General features: G+C 42.4%; 1 protein-coding gene across 1 annotated transcript in view; it reads right to left on the minus strand.

Annotated features, from left to right (window-relative positions):
- The window catches only part of TMTC1 (transmembrane O-mannosyltransferase targeting cadherins 1), a 151,044-nt gene that overhangs the window by 118,176 nt on the left and 18,971 nt on the right, over window positions 1-13,897 (minus strand). Inside the window, exon 5 of the mRNA XM_062010316.1 lies at window positions 12,063-12,269. Within this exon, the coding sequence (XP_061866300.1) occupies window positions 12,063-12,269 (207 nt within the window). The remainder of the gene's footprint in view (window positions 1-12,062; window positions 12,270-13,897) is intronic.

Genomic DNA, 13,897 nt, shown 5'->3' on the forward strand with positions numbered 1-13,897 from the left:
TGAACACAGTCAGAAAACAGATACTAGAGCTAGGTGGACCACTGTGTGTGATGTTCCCACAATGTTCTTCTAATAGGTTGAATAAACTGATATGAGTTCAATAGAAAATCCTAATATAAAGTAAATGTATTTCTTCAGGAAAATAAACAGGACTCCCACAAAAAAAAATCCTGTATTCATATTCATGCATAGCATTAGACTGAATGCATGAAAAAGCCTTCTGTGTGGAAAGTTTTCCATCATCTCCAAAAATTTATACGGGCAATGAATGAAGGAATTTGGGTTTCCGTATTGGTATCTCATCATGGAATTACTCATTCAGGATCATAAGCAGGGTCGTGACAGTGAAATCACAGAACATCAGCCAAGATCAGCAAAGGAATGCTGATCCATAACGGATAGATTGGAAAAACTGGCATTAGCAGTCATTTAGGTCATAGACCAGGTGACAGCTTTCTACAGATGAAAATTCCTGATGTTTGCACCAAAAACATTTATACTCCGAGTAACTCATCTTCTAAAATTAATGTGTGACATAATTAACACTGGAGACAAAGGTGGAGAAGAGGGAGAAGAACAACAACAAACGAATTGAGCTTACTAACAAAATACAAAAGAAACATCTCTCTTCAAACATTTACAGATAACTCTCAGGCACGGCAGTGATACAAACTGTTGACATGAGATTACGTAGAGATTACATACCTGCAATTAAACCAGGCAATGTCAAAACATTGCAAGAGAATTCAAAGCCCTCATTTTACAGCAGCTTTGCCTCTGCAGAAATTCCTAACGTGTTCTTGGAAGAACGGTATGTGCTGCATGATTGCATAAAACTGCATTTCATGGGAGAGAAACAAAGGTGATGTTTCCTCTCCCCTCCACTCCTAATGTGCTTATCTCCATGGAAAGCAAAGAGGAGACAGGTTTTCCTTCTAATTTTCTTCTAAAATTAATACCCAGCATGTTTGTTGACATCTTTCACAGATTACAAGAAACTGTGTTTTATTCCATAGTTTCTGTACCAGTATAACCAAAGTACGATCACATTTAGTTTCAAAGTTCAAATTTTATGCTTCATATTTCTTTACTCTACAGCTGATTTGCAAAAATGAGGGATTACAAGGTCACAAAAGGAGATATTTGAGCAGACTCTCAGCCTCCAGCCTGAACAGAGGGCTGATGATGGCAAACCACTGCCAGGGAAAGCTCTAAACAAAAGGAACAACTGCATTATCCACATGGCAAAAGAATACTTTAGACTACAAAATCTAAGAAATGAGAGTGAAAAAAAAAATAACAACAGCTACAACATATTTCAGTGGCAGATTTTCATTTAAGCTCCATTATCAGTTGTGGCAGGTAATGAAAATTCAAAAGGCAAAGTAAAGCTTCCTCAGATGCCGTGAGACCTGTGAGACCCAGAAAGCAAACACTATAGCAGCGTTCTAACAGCCCATACACAAACCTTGTCTTTCAAGGCTCACTTCGCTCAGTATCTGAATTTCAGCACGGATGTCTGGGAATGTGGAATGCATTTACAAGAGCCCCTACTGCATGGAAGCTTCCTGGATATTCACATTCTGGAAATTGCCTAAAAGAACGGCAACAAAAAATCTGCATTTCAACAATCCTGCAGCATTCCAACATTTCCAAGCCAAGAAGAGGATTAAGGTTTCTAATGCACTAGTTGGAAAAGGATATTGGGATAACTGAATTAGAAAGGTGAAAGTGGATTTACTAGTCCTCTTATTTAGATTAAGTTGAAGATTAAGTTTCTAGTCAGAGAAGGATCTATTAATCTTTGGAAGTATACAGGGAGGATGGGAGACACGTTAGACATGTGAATGGATTTTGTCCTTTTAAACCAAATACTAAATCTCAACAGCTACTTCACATTAATAAAATCAAAGTAACACTCATCACACAACTGGAACCATCCACCTAAAGTCATATTTGATGAGACTGGCGTCCTCATGGTTTCAAGCAAATGATTGCTTGTATCAGGCTGCGAAAACCTACAGCCACATAATCCCGAAAGCCTGCTGTCCTTCAATTAATACATGCTGTGATTACCAGTTTCACAGAGGAGACATGGACCAGTTTGGAAAGCATCAGTCATTAATGAGGTAGGTAGTTTCACCTGAATCTTCACTCCTGAGAAAAGCCTAGAAGTTTCTGCTAGATGTCCAAAAATGTGCCTGGAAGTCAAAGATGTAAGAGAGAAATTGTTCCATTTAGATTAGCTCTGGGGAAACCCCTGAAAAAAGCTGGGTGCCACTTATCCTCAGGTGCTATGGATTGTTTGTTGTGGGTTTTTTTTAATTTCCTAGGTGACTGAAATAACATTCTGTGTCAAACTAAACCAGATTTACTGAAAGGAAAATGACCTGGCAAGCCATTAAGGTTTTTCTGTTTCTTAGACGCTGTTAATTCCTTGACACTGGTTTACAGGGCTTTCAGAGAAAGCCAATGAACACGGCGCTCTGCTATTTCAAACGCGGGTTTAATGAGAATGCCATGAACTGTGAATAGAAAGGCAGTCCTGTGAAGTAAAGGGAATGAACAGTCTCCTGTGAGTCAGCTCTGAGACACACAGACTGCACCTACAAATTGGGGATTTCCAATTAGCAACAGAGGGAACAGAAGAGGCCTAAGCAACCTTCGGGGCTTAAATGCAACTCCCATTAATGAGAGAGAAAAAAAAACCCCACTGCCTCTGCACATGAATGAGTAAGTGATCAGCATCTTTCAGAAGATGGGAAAAAAAACAGCTTAAAACAGCCATTAACTCTCCTTCTTAATTCTATTTTTCACAGTGTGGTTCTTTGTCCCAGGCAAAGCTTCCACTAATGGACTCACAAAAATGGATCTTCATGGACTAAACAAAAGTCTGAAGGACCTTCCCTAAGAAAAAAATAAATAGCTAAAACATGTTAAGTCATCAGCAGAGAAGAAAAATAACATCAGACTCAGTCTTGCTCTTTTTTTCTGACATTTAATGTGTGTGAAGCCCAACTACTTAAGTTTATTTGCTACTTGCTGAAATAAACAGAGCTTCTTGATACTGCCACATATTAATAATCCAGTGGATATCATTTACTTTCCACTTCTTTCTTGGATTGATTTTAAAACAGAGAAAGAGATGTTTTTCTGTACTGCAAGACAAGAACCACTATCCAGAATAGTAGCTAAAATGAGTCAATAAAGGAAGTCAAATTTAAAACCAAGTCTCTTCTACTCAAATGAGAGTTTGCAGAAGTGCCTCCTTTTCTATACACAAACAAAAGTGCAAGGTCTTCAGTTTTACCTGGCTCTCCTCCTCAAGCCCAGGCAGCACACACAGCTGTTAACTCCTGAGTTAGGTACAGGGTTGAGGAGAGCCCAATTCCTAAAACTGTAGGAAAGGGATCAAAAAGAGCAGCCCATGAAGCAGGGGAGGAGAAGATAACCAGAGACAGAAAGTGCTAATATCTGGAAAACCCCAGAGGGACCTTGCCCTCTTAGCTGGGCAAAGGTCCTACTGCAGAAGACTGAACCTGAAAGACGGGAGGAGTGGGGAGCACATGGAGGATGTGATATGCAATGCAAGGACATAGGTGGAGGCTCTTGAATAAGCTGGGCAAGGACTTTGGGGGACCCTGGCAGAGAGAGTTTATCACAGTAGCTTTGGAAGAAAAACACAAGATCCAAAATGCAAAGCCTGAGGAGCAAAAGACTGGAAGCAATTAAATGACTAAAGAGAAACAAGCAAGGGAAGAGAGGAAGGCAGGTTGGAGTAGACAAGGCAGGACAAGAAACTGGCGAGAGAGGAAGGAAGGGGCATGCTGAGGTTTATTCCTCTCTGCGTCTGGAAGGGAACACCATGTCATTGTGCCTCCTCTGTCAGCAAATATCTAAGGGGAAACATCCCCCTTCTCTTAATATTGACTCCCATAGAGCACAATCTATTGCTGTCATCAGCTAGTCTGCTTGCTCAAGCAGCATATGTCAGTGAGGTGGATCCAACAGTTTCAATCCAACTGTTCACACCCATGTGGTTCCCCACTGCAAAATTTTTGGCTATTCCTTCTACTTGTTTTGAAAAGCAAGGAAATTACACATCCAGAAGCTATGCCAAAAGTTAAAAGATTACAGACTGAAGCAACAAACTGCAAGGAAATACCAGGACTTGGTAGCTTGTACACAGAGAATTTATCGAGAAGTTAGATGTTAATCTGCCTCCAAGCAAGACTTGAATAACATGAAGTAAATAGGACATGGGGCCATGCTCTGGACAAGGAAGACACAAATATTGAATAGTTGCTCATTAAGTGAGCACTATACATTCTAGGAAATGAATAGAGCAGGGATCATGCAGAAAAAAATGATATGTGATAAAGATTGCCATAATGCAAACAAACAACAGGGCCAAAATTCAATCAGGCCTTTCTTACCTGATCCATGCATAATTTCGCAGCCCAATGATGTCTAAACATGTCTTTTTGTGTGTGCACACAACATTAGTCATCACCATACCAAAGTAGTGCTGTTTTAAAATAAACTTTAGTTAGCTAGCAATGAGTTCAGTTATTTGTATTGAAATAGCACTTGCAGATTTCAAAGATTAAGACACATAAAAGACACAGTCTTTGGCTTTTTGGGGGGAAGGCTTAGAACAACCACATCGCACAAATGGAGGTAGAAAAGCAGCATGGATTACTTCACCTCATCTTCCAGCACACACCGTGGGAAAAAGGAGTTGGAATTATTTTCCAAGATTACACAAGGGCTCACTGGAAAGACAGTCATAGGCCAGTGTGCATAAATCTTTGGCTGAAACCAAGGCTTTAAAAGCATAAGGGCACCTATCTCTCACATATTTCTAGACTCTAGCTGAGTCTTCTGGTGGCCTGAGGTACCATCTTGAGCATAACAATAAATATCATCCCTGACTGCAGGCGAAAGAGAAGATTCATGTATTATTGCTAGGGGACACTTCCTGAAAAGACAGGGCATAGACACAGCAGTATCTAGAACTATTGCTCAGATTCACAATGCAGAAACGGTCTACCGAATTGAGTTCAAAGAAGAGCAAACCACAGGCCAAATCCACCTCCACAATACACCTCCCCAAAGGGGGCCTAACTTCATTTAGTTTACTAAATAGCAAGAATGGTAGAATGTTAGCAAACCTGCTACAATGAAAAATGAAGCTTGCAACACCATAGAAGAGGCATCCCACAGTTACTAGGATAATAATGACACTTATCTAATCTGTAATCTTTCAGCACACATTGTGCCTTCCTAGGCCTTGGGACTCATGGTCTTAGTTGTCTTTTGGGGTGAAATTGTGTCATCCTATTCTCTGTTCAATTTTAAACATCAGTTCTCAAAAAAATCTGCCTATGGCCAGTGACAAGTCAGAACTTCCCTTCCTCTCACAGGGAGGCAATCCAACACCAACTTTTGCTCAGAGCATCGCAGACTAGGACCTTTTTCTTTATTTTCAAAACCTCAGAACCCTCAGGAGGTCATGAGTGAGAATGGAAGAGGAATGCCTAGGCTGGCTCCATTGCTTAATGTTTCAGGTTCCTCATGTTGCTTTCCTCGAGAAGAAAATACTTTTTACTGCTACACTCCCAGGCCTTTTTCACCACAAGCTGAATCTCAAACCAGGCCACTGCCCTGGGATTTCTCCACTAACTATTGTTGTGGTGTTTGCAAAGCTCTATAACTCTTCTTTGCTATTTTGCAGTTGCACAGCAAGGAACTTTTCAGCCAGCAGCAAGTATCCAGGTTTCTCTTTTGTCGTACATTTGCCCTTGATCAAAACAATGCATGTTTTCTTACAAGGCATGCAATGCATCTTACTGCTGTGCTTTGTGTATGAATGCAATGACGCTGACCTGGGTGCAACTAAGAACAACTTTCCCAAAAGTTGTAGCAAATCTAACAGAAAGTGTCTTCCTCACACTTGTATAACCCAGGCGGTTTCATATTCTGAGCCACACCTTCCTATAAAACTCCCTCTAACAAATTCAAGAAAATATAAGGGCTATTCAGACCATACTGGGTCTAAACCTAGGAAGCAGCATTACACTGCATGGCAAGGGGAAACGCAGCTGAGACTTCTCCTTTATTAAGAGGGATTTCATGTAAAGGTAAAAGTGTGCTATATTATCCATCATTTTAAAAAATAAAAATAATTGCTACACAAGAATTGGAAAGAGAAGCACACAGTGAGCACACAAATCAAGCAACTTCCAGATCTTTGCACATTGTGTATGTCGACACTTCCCCCATCCTCTCCCTCTGTTCACCTTGGAGAACAGCATCTGTTTCAGCTCAAACACTGACCACTCATGCTGCATGAGGACTCGGGAGAGATATGTTAGGACCTCAACATACTTTTCCTCATAGTACATCAATCTCAGGGCCAGCACAGCCATCCCTGTAATGCACCACATTCTGCAGAGTGTTTCCATTTTCTTTCCCTTGCTACTGCAAAAGAAAAGTACATTGCTACCAGTTTAGTCATCAGATCACATTTATCCCTGCTATAGCCTGAAGGATTTCATTGAATTTTGGATCAATGGGGTTTTGTGTCTGGACCCCACAGTACTAATGAGTACTGAGCTCCCTCACCCTCTTTTGCACATACAGAGAGATTTAAAGTGATGCTGTTGGGCACAGCTCCAAGTACACCTGCTGCTTCTCTCTAGAATTCTCACTTGGCAAAATTTAGAAAAAACCAACCAACCACAATGAAACATAATATGACAGTTCATGTACATGGAAAATGACAGCACTGAACAACGGCCTATTGTCCATTCTAAGGGAAGAGTCTCACTGATTAAATCACCAACAGTAGACTGCAACAGAAATCAGTTTGTAAGTCACCAAAGAGAAACGGAAATTTCAGTTTCAAAAGTATGCAAACTGTTTTTCAAGAAGCTTGGACTGTGGGCTCACCACAGGTTCATTTACAAAGATCAAAATTATCAGGGTGATTAGGTTCTATGAGAGTGTCCACAGGCTGGACAGCATTTAGCAATGCTGAGTGTGAGGCACAATTACAACTATAATTAGCCTTGGAATTAAAAGAAAATATGTGTGTCAAAACCACACATATCAGTTTTAAGGGGGCTCAACAAATCACAAAATCACAGAATGGTAGAGGTTGGAAAAGACTTCTAGAGATCATTTAGCCCAACTTCCTGCTAAACAATAACCCATTCAGGTGGGTTTGAAAACCTCCAGAGAAGGAGACCACACACTCTCCCTGGGCAGCCTGTGCCAGGGCTCCCTCACCCTCACAGGAAGGAAGGTTCTCCTCATGTCCAAGTGGAACTTCCTGTGTTCCATCTTGTGCCAGTTACCCCTGTTGCTGGACACTACAGAAAAAAACTTCACCCCATCCTCTTCACATTACCCCTTTAAGTATTTATAAGTGTTGATGAGGTCCCCCCTGAGCCATCTCTTCTTGAGACCACACAGCCCCAGATCTTGCAGCCTTTCCCTGTAAGAGAGATCACTCATGTCCCCTTATCATCTCGGTAGCTCTCTGCTGGACTCTCTCCAGAATTTCTGTCACTCTTGAGCTAAGGAGCCTAGAACTGGGACACAGGGCTCCAGATGAGGCCTCACCAGGGTAGAGTAGAGGGGAAAGATAACCTCCCTTGACCTTCTGGCCACATTCTTCTTGATGCATCCCAGGATGCCATTGGCCTTCTTGGCCACGAGGGCACATTGCTGGCTCATGTTCAGTTTATTATCAATCAGGACTCCCAGGTGTCTCTCTGCAGAGCTGCTCTCCAGCAGGTCAATCCCCAGCCTGTACTGGTGCATGGGGTTGTTCCTTCCCAGATGCAGGACTCTGCACTTGTCCTTGTTGAACCTCATGAGGTTCCTCTGTGCCCAACTCTCAAGCCGGTCGAGATCCCGCTGAATGGCAGCACAGCCTTCTGGGGAATCAGCCAGTCCTCCCAGTTTGGTGCCATCAGCAAACCTGCTGAGGGTACACTCTGTCCCCTCATCCGGGTCATTGATGAAGATGTTGAGTAAGACTGGCCCCGGAACTGACTCCTGTGGAACCTCACTGGCCACAGGCCTTCAACTAGGAGAATGAGAATGTAAAAGAGAATGAATGACAATAACTACAGATACAACTTGCACCAGAGTCTGGGACAATTTATTGTTTTACATATTTCTTCCTTGTTAAACATGTTCATGGATCTAACAGAGTATTGTTGTGGTGAGCAATGAGGTGTTGGTACTCATATTGCTTTTTAATATTGCTTATGTATACTGCACCGTCACAGTGAAAGCACTGAAGCTCTGGCCTTATCTCAAACAGAAGTGCAAGCCTGACATGAAAGTCCCCATCTGCCCTTCTCCATTGTGTCATATGGGAGGGCTTATATGGTCACAAGCCTCTTCAGGTCTTAAAACTCAGGGAGATGGATCAAACTCTTAAGAGATCCCAGTTACCTTGTTTGAATAGTAATATATGCTGGCGTCTCCAAAATTGCAACAAATTGCAGTGATAAAAGCTGCAATTTCATCCAGACTAACTCATTCCTTACCCCTGAAGGCAGCTGGGACTGCAATCTGCGTGTTCACTGGACAGCTGAAGTGACAATAAAGAACAGAAATCTCTCTGCACCAAGAATTTACAGAACTAGCTCTAGTTACTGCTAATTAGACTGATTCCCTTAACTCCTCCATTACATTTTGCTGCCTATCTGTCAGCTGTAGTAGCAAGATACGTAATAAATTAAATAGAAATCGAATTAATCACATTACAAGTACTTAAAAGTACAGTTTAAGGAGCACACAACTATTTCATTCTAATGAAGACCTTACAAACAGTAACCTGGTACACTAGTTGAGGTACTTGAGGCTACTTCAATGTGCCCAATCTGCTCTCCAATATTGGAGGTTCGGAAATACTTAAAATCTTTTCCCCTCCCTTTTGCCATGGAAGAGACCTCCACAACTCATTGGAGAAATATCGATTACAGAGGAGAAATTGTGTCATTAACTTTGTATATTTGACAGGAACTACAATTTTCATCCCTCTTTTTTTTTCCATCTACAGCAAGTATTTACCTTTTATTTTAAAAAAAACCAGATGGATTATATTTTAACACACCAATTGCCTTGAATGCTTCCTACTTCGTATCATGTGCCAATAGCACTAAAAGACTGTGTACAGGAAGTATTTCAACTATTTTAATCTGTCCTGTGAAAGGAGTCAGCAAATGGAAGTACGGAGAAGTGCAGTTATATGATCAGGTAGCAGTCCATAGACCTCCACATGACGTGGATGTCATATGAAAAGTCAGTGAGATGCAGTACATTTAATCTTGCTGTTCCATGCTACTGCAAGCACGCTCCATGTGGTCAAGAATTGAGAAGATCTCTTGAATTACAAATGCTGTTGCAGCACATCTATTTCATAGTGACCAGCAAACATTGACATTAGATGAGCCGACAGTGGTCAAATTGTCCAGGTTCTATGAGGCTGTTATTCCGTGCCACAAGAAGTTATTTGGTCTTATCCTGCCTTTGGATGAAACAGAAATTCAGAACAAAGGAAAGAAAGTAGCAAAGAAGATTGCCAACAGTGTTTTAGAGAAGTTTCTTTCCAAGCAGCATCCATTAACCCATCCCAGGCCTGTTCTCTTCGGCACAACTCTCACATAAGTGTGTGTCAGTAGGCTTCTCTCTCAGCCACTGCTATCAAGCCAGCCCTGCCTTGGGCATGCCACACCAAATCATCACAGAACACGCTGTTGCAAGTGTGCTGTACAGAAGCAGTCACTTGAGGAGTGGCTTATACAGAAAAGCAAATGCCAGTTAGCAGCATGGATGAGTTCTCTCTGAAGCCATCTCACATCCACAGTTTCTCCATGCTTCTGTAGCCTCTCATGAAAAGGCTGGAGAACTAGAGGTTTTCCCCTTGGTGTAAGAAAGGGACATTCCCAAAAGTAGGGGCAGAGGGAGGGTGTCTGGAAAAAGTACAAAGCCAAAGAGGGAGGAAAAGAGCAGTAGGAAGAAAGAATTAAACAGAGGTAAAAGAAAAAGAACAAGAAGATGAAGCAAGACAGGAGACATTTTTTTCTATTGATCACCATAGTATCCATCAGGAAAAATAAAAACAAATACAAGTATCAAAGAGAATTAAAGCACTGAGAGAAAAGTGAACAAAGGCCAGGAATAGCAACTGCACCAGTGTTGTGCTCAGCTTACTCCCTCTCTCCGTGTCCTAAACTTTAGAGGCATGATATTATAACAAGGCTTTTGGACAGCCCCTTCCAGCCTGGCATGTGAGAAACAACCCATGTCACTCACACGTAGTAATTGTGCTACCCATTTGGGGATACAGGAGAAGAAATAAATTCAAATAAATAAACAACTTCAGAAGCTGTACCCGATGTGCTGGAGCAGTTATCACTTACCCACTTACCTCTAAAAAGCCTTGATTTCCTCACCATTTTTGGGTCACAGATTCCCACACAGAGAGGCAACATGAACAAACCCCCTCCTTTCCTTGTTAAAAACAAAACCAAAAACCCAACCATCCCTAAATCAGACCAATCAAACAAAACATCCGCAGGACAGAATTGCTCGAGTTGAACTATTTAAAGTACAGGTAGAGGAGATTGACTCTGTGATCTGAGAAGATCTTCTCATCTAACACCTATATGCCATCAATACTGATGCAGCAAGATTACTTAAAAACAACAAACAAACAGCTCCTACTGGACTGATTAATGAGGGGTGGTGTCTGGGAATAAAACACTCCCTTTCCCAGGTTTCAGGAGTGCTCCATGGGGCCCATTCAGCTGCCCACCATTAAATAATCGGAGAAATGCAGCAAGTAATTACTGATCTATTTAAAGAACAAAATGCTTTCTCCAAGGAATTGGTAGTGTGGGCCAGTTCATTATTGCAAGTCTCTAAATTAAAGCATACTGTGACCGTTTTGTAGTTAAAACCAAAAGCCAGTAACAAAGGGTGAGAAGGGCAAAGGCTACCAGGGATATTGTACAAAGGTTAAGGTTAAAAGAACCATCCCCCCACCCTCCGGCACAGATCCATGGGGTGGCTGTTGAGTCATATCCCCTTAAATGCTTTTATTAACTCAGTGCCGTTCCCCAGGAACATGGGCACCAAGAACTGCTCCCACACCAGTGTGTGGCCCTGGAGTACTTCCTTCCCCAAAGAACACACCAAGCTGGCTGGACACAACTGGTCAAAATCATTCTGTTATTGCCTGAGCCTGGTTCTCACCATTGTATGCACATTCTTAGGCATAAAGCAGAAGTGGGCACCACCTCTGCTTTCATATATATACATAAATATGCATACACACACACACTTCTACATATATGTATAGCCACATGCAGAAATTATACAAACAAGTGCATATGTAAATAGCAGCATCACATAATACTCTGGTCACACTGCACTTACCTCACTTCAAGCATTATTGTATACATGCATATATTCCTTCTCCTCACGTGAGTCGTGGTTTAAGCCCAGTCAGCAATGAAGCACCACGCAGCTGTCTGCTCACCCTCACCACACACTCCCACCTACCATACGATGGTGGAGGCTTCAGTGAGATGGGAGGAGAAAAGATAACCAAGGGCCTTGTGGATTGAGACAAGGGCAGGGAGGGCTCACTGCCAATTATGGTTCTGGGTAAAACAGACTCAACTGCATGGTGCTTCAACGCTGGGAATGAACCATGACTACATGCAAGCTGGCCTTATAATTTTGGCTTTTTCAATGGAGAAGCTGGGAAAGAGTATTGCCTAGCAGTATCGTTATTAGGATAGAAAGTGGCAGGACATGAACAGTCTTCAGATATTCTCCTCTTTCCAAGCAGAAGAAATGCGTTTTTCAATTCTCTCCTTCCACTTTCTCCTCCCTTCCCTCTCCAGTAGCATAAGAAAAATTACAGCCCATTTCAGGATAAAAATGGCTAAACTGAAGTGAATGACCTGACACTTTAAAGCAAGATCAGCTGCAAACTAAAGCCCAACGGAGCGGCGGGTAGCCAGCAGTACCTCCGAATGGCCCACATGGCTTTGCTGGGCACAGAAAGGCCACCGCTGCGCTGCTCCTCGGGTGACACCGGGTGGCAGGAGCTCCAGGTGCCCCGGTGAGCAAAGCGCTGCTTCCCATTCTCCCGGCCAGCCAGAGGCACCTGCAGCGGGGCAGAGGGAGAGGCCGTCGGCTGCCGGGCAAGTCTCTGGTGGATCCCTCCATTTCTCCTGATGACACATGCAGAGAAAAGGGAAACAAAAGGGGAAATGTGAATGAAAAGGATTTAAGGAATTTCATTTTTCATGTTTCATCAAAAGGTTGAACAGGATGAAAACAACACAACATGATATTCAACTGCAACAGACAATGTTTTATTTAATCCAAAATACAAAGTCTTTGCATGATCGGAGGGCAGGATTTATTAATTCCTAACTAGATCTAGAGGAAGAGAGCAGCAGCAGATGAGAATTTCCATACCAAGCTGTTCCCTGGACCTCTGGTTGAGATGGGAAGCACCATGAGGAAGAATATGGTGCTATTCCTAAGGTTTTTTTCCTGCAAAAAAAGAATTGGTGTTCTGCCTCATTTAAACAGAAAACAAATCTATACAGGTTGGAGGAAGGAGCAGGAGGAGGTGAGTTTCAGCAGTATGTAGAAAGCTGATGGTCTTCTGCTGCCCCCTAAAAAAGCCAAATACAGTCATAAAATCCTGGGTGCCACAGAGAAAAGTGCACAATACATGCAACCAGAGCAAATCCAAGAATGTAGCACATCTGGACTACAGAGCTTCATTCTCGTAAGCTAATTCACTGCTGCATCTGGCAAATGGATGCCACTGAAGCAAAGGAATAACCTGAAGAGGCCACTGGAATACAAGCCTACAGGAAACTTGAGATTGAGGGGAGGGGGAAGGAGGAGGGCACAAGATTTTGCCCTCTTGTGGTACCTTTAGCCAGGCAGCTCTTGGAATGTGCCTGGCAGACTGTAAATGCAAGTGTTAACGAGTATGCTGGCTGTCAGTCCCCAGAAACTCCTCGCTGGCTACTTGCCCACCAGTCACACCATTATGAATTACATGTCTGATTAAAATAAATCCTCTGCTGATCCATCATACCCTGCTCTCTGACTGCTATTCCTGCTAGAAAGGCTGAAGGGAAGGCACGTGGGCCTGAAACATGGTTCATCCCCCATTAGAACCTAGAGGAAGGGTTGAAAACAGGAGGGAATTCAGGATGCTCCTGAAATAGGGAGAGTTTCTTTTCTCCTCCCTGCATTTGCCACTTTCGCATTGTGCCAGCTCTGGCATGCTCCAAACCATTCTGGTAGCTGATTTAACTCACTACTGCAGAAACATGAATTCAGTGTCCTTCTTCACAACCTAAGACATGTTACTTCACACAGAGGTGTGACAAGCTCCAGAGAGTGTGGGGCAGCACCAGTAGGAACACAAGATGTTATGGCAGGAGCAAGAGCAGTAAGCTCTTACATTCACTTGTTTATAGATCAGCAGCAGGTATGGTTTGACAGAGAAATGGATAGAAAACTGCTTCTATCAAACAAAAGACTCCTGACTTTTCATGGAGACACAGAATAGCATAGTTATTTGTGACACTAAGTGGGCTGAGAGATACAAGCTTCAAAGTATTTGACTTTTCTCCAGTGACTGCTGAGAGCTGCTAATAATTCCAATCATTCCAGAACTGGCTGGGTATTTTCCCTCTTTTTCCATTCTGTAAGGACGGAAGGGATCAAACCTGATTTTACCACAATCACAACACTTTTTGATACAATCATGATATTCTGACTGAATAATCAAGTAGATGTTGCAAAAGGATGGATTTAAGCCAGAAAAAAT

Source organism: Colius striatus, chromosome 1, assembly GCF_028858725.1.
Source record: "Colius striatus isolate bColStr4 chromosome 1, bColStr4.1.hap1, whole genome shotgun sequence".
Lineage (NCBI taxonomy): Eukaryota > Metazoa > Chordata > Aves > Coliiformes > Coliidae > Colius > Colius striatus.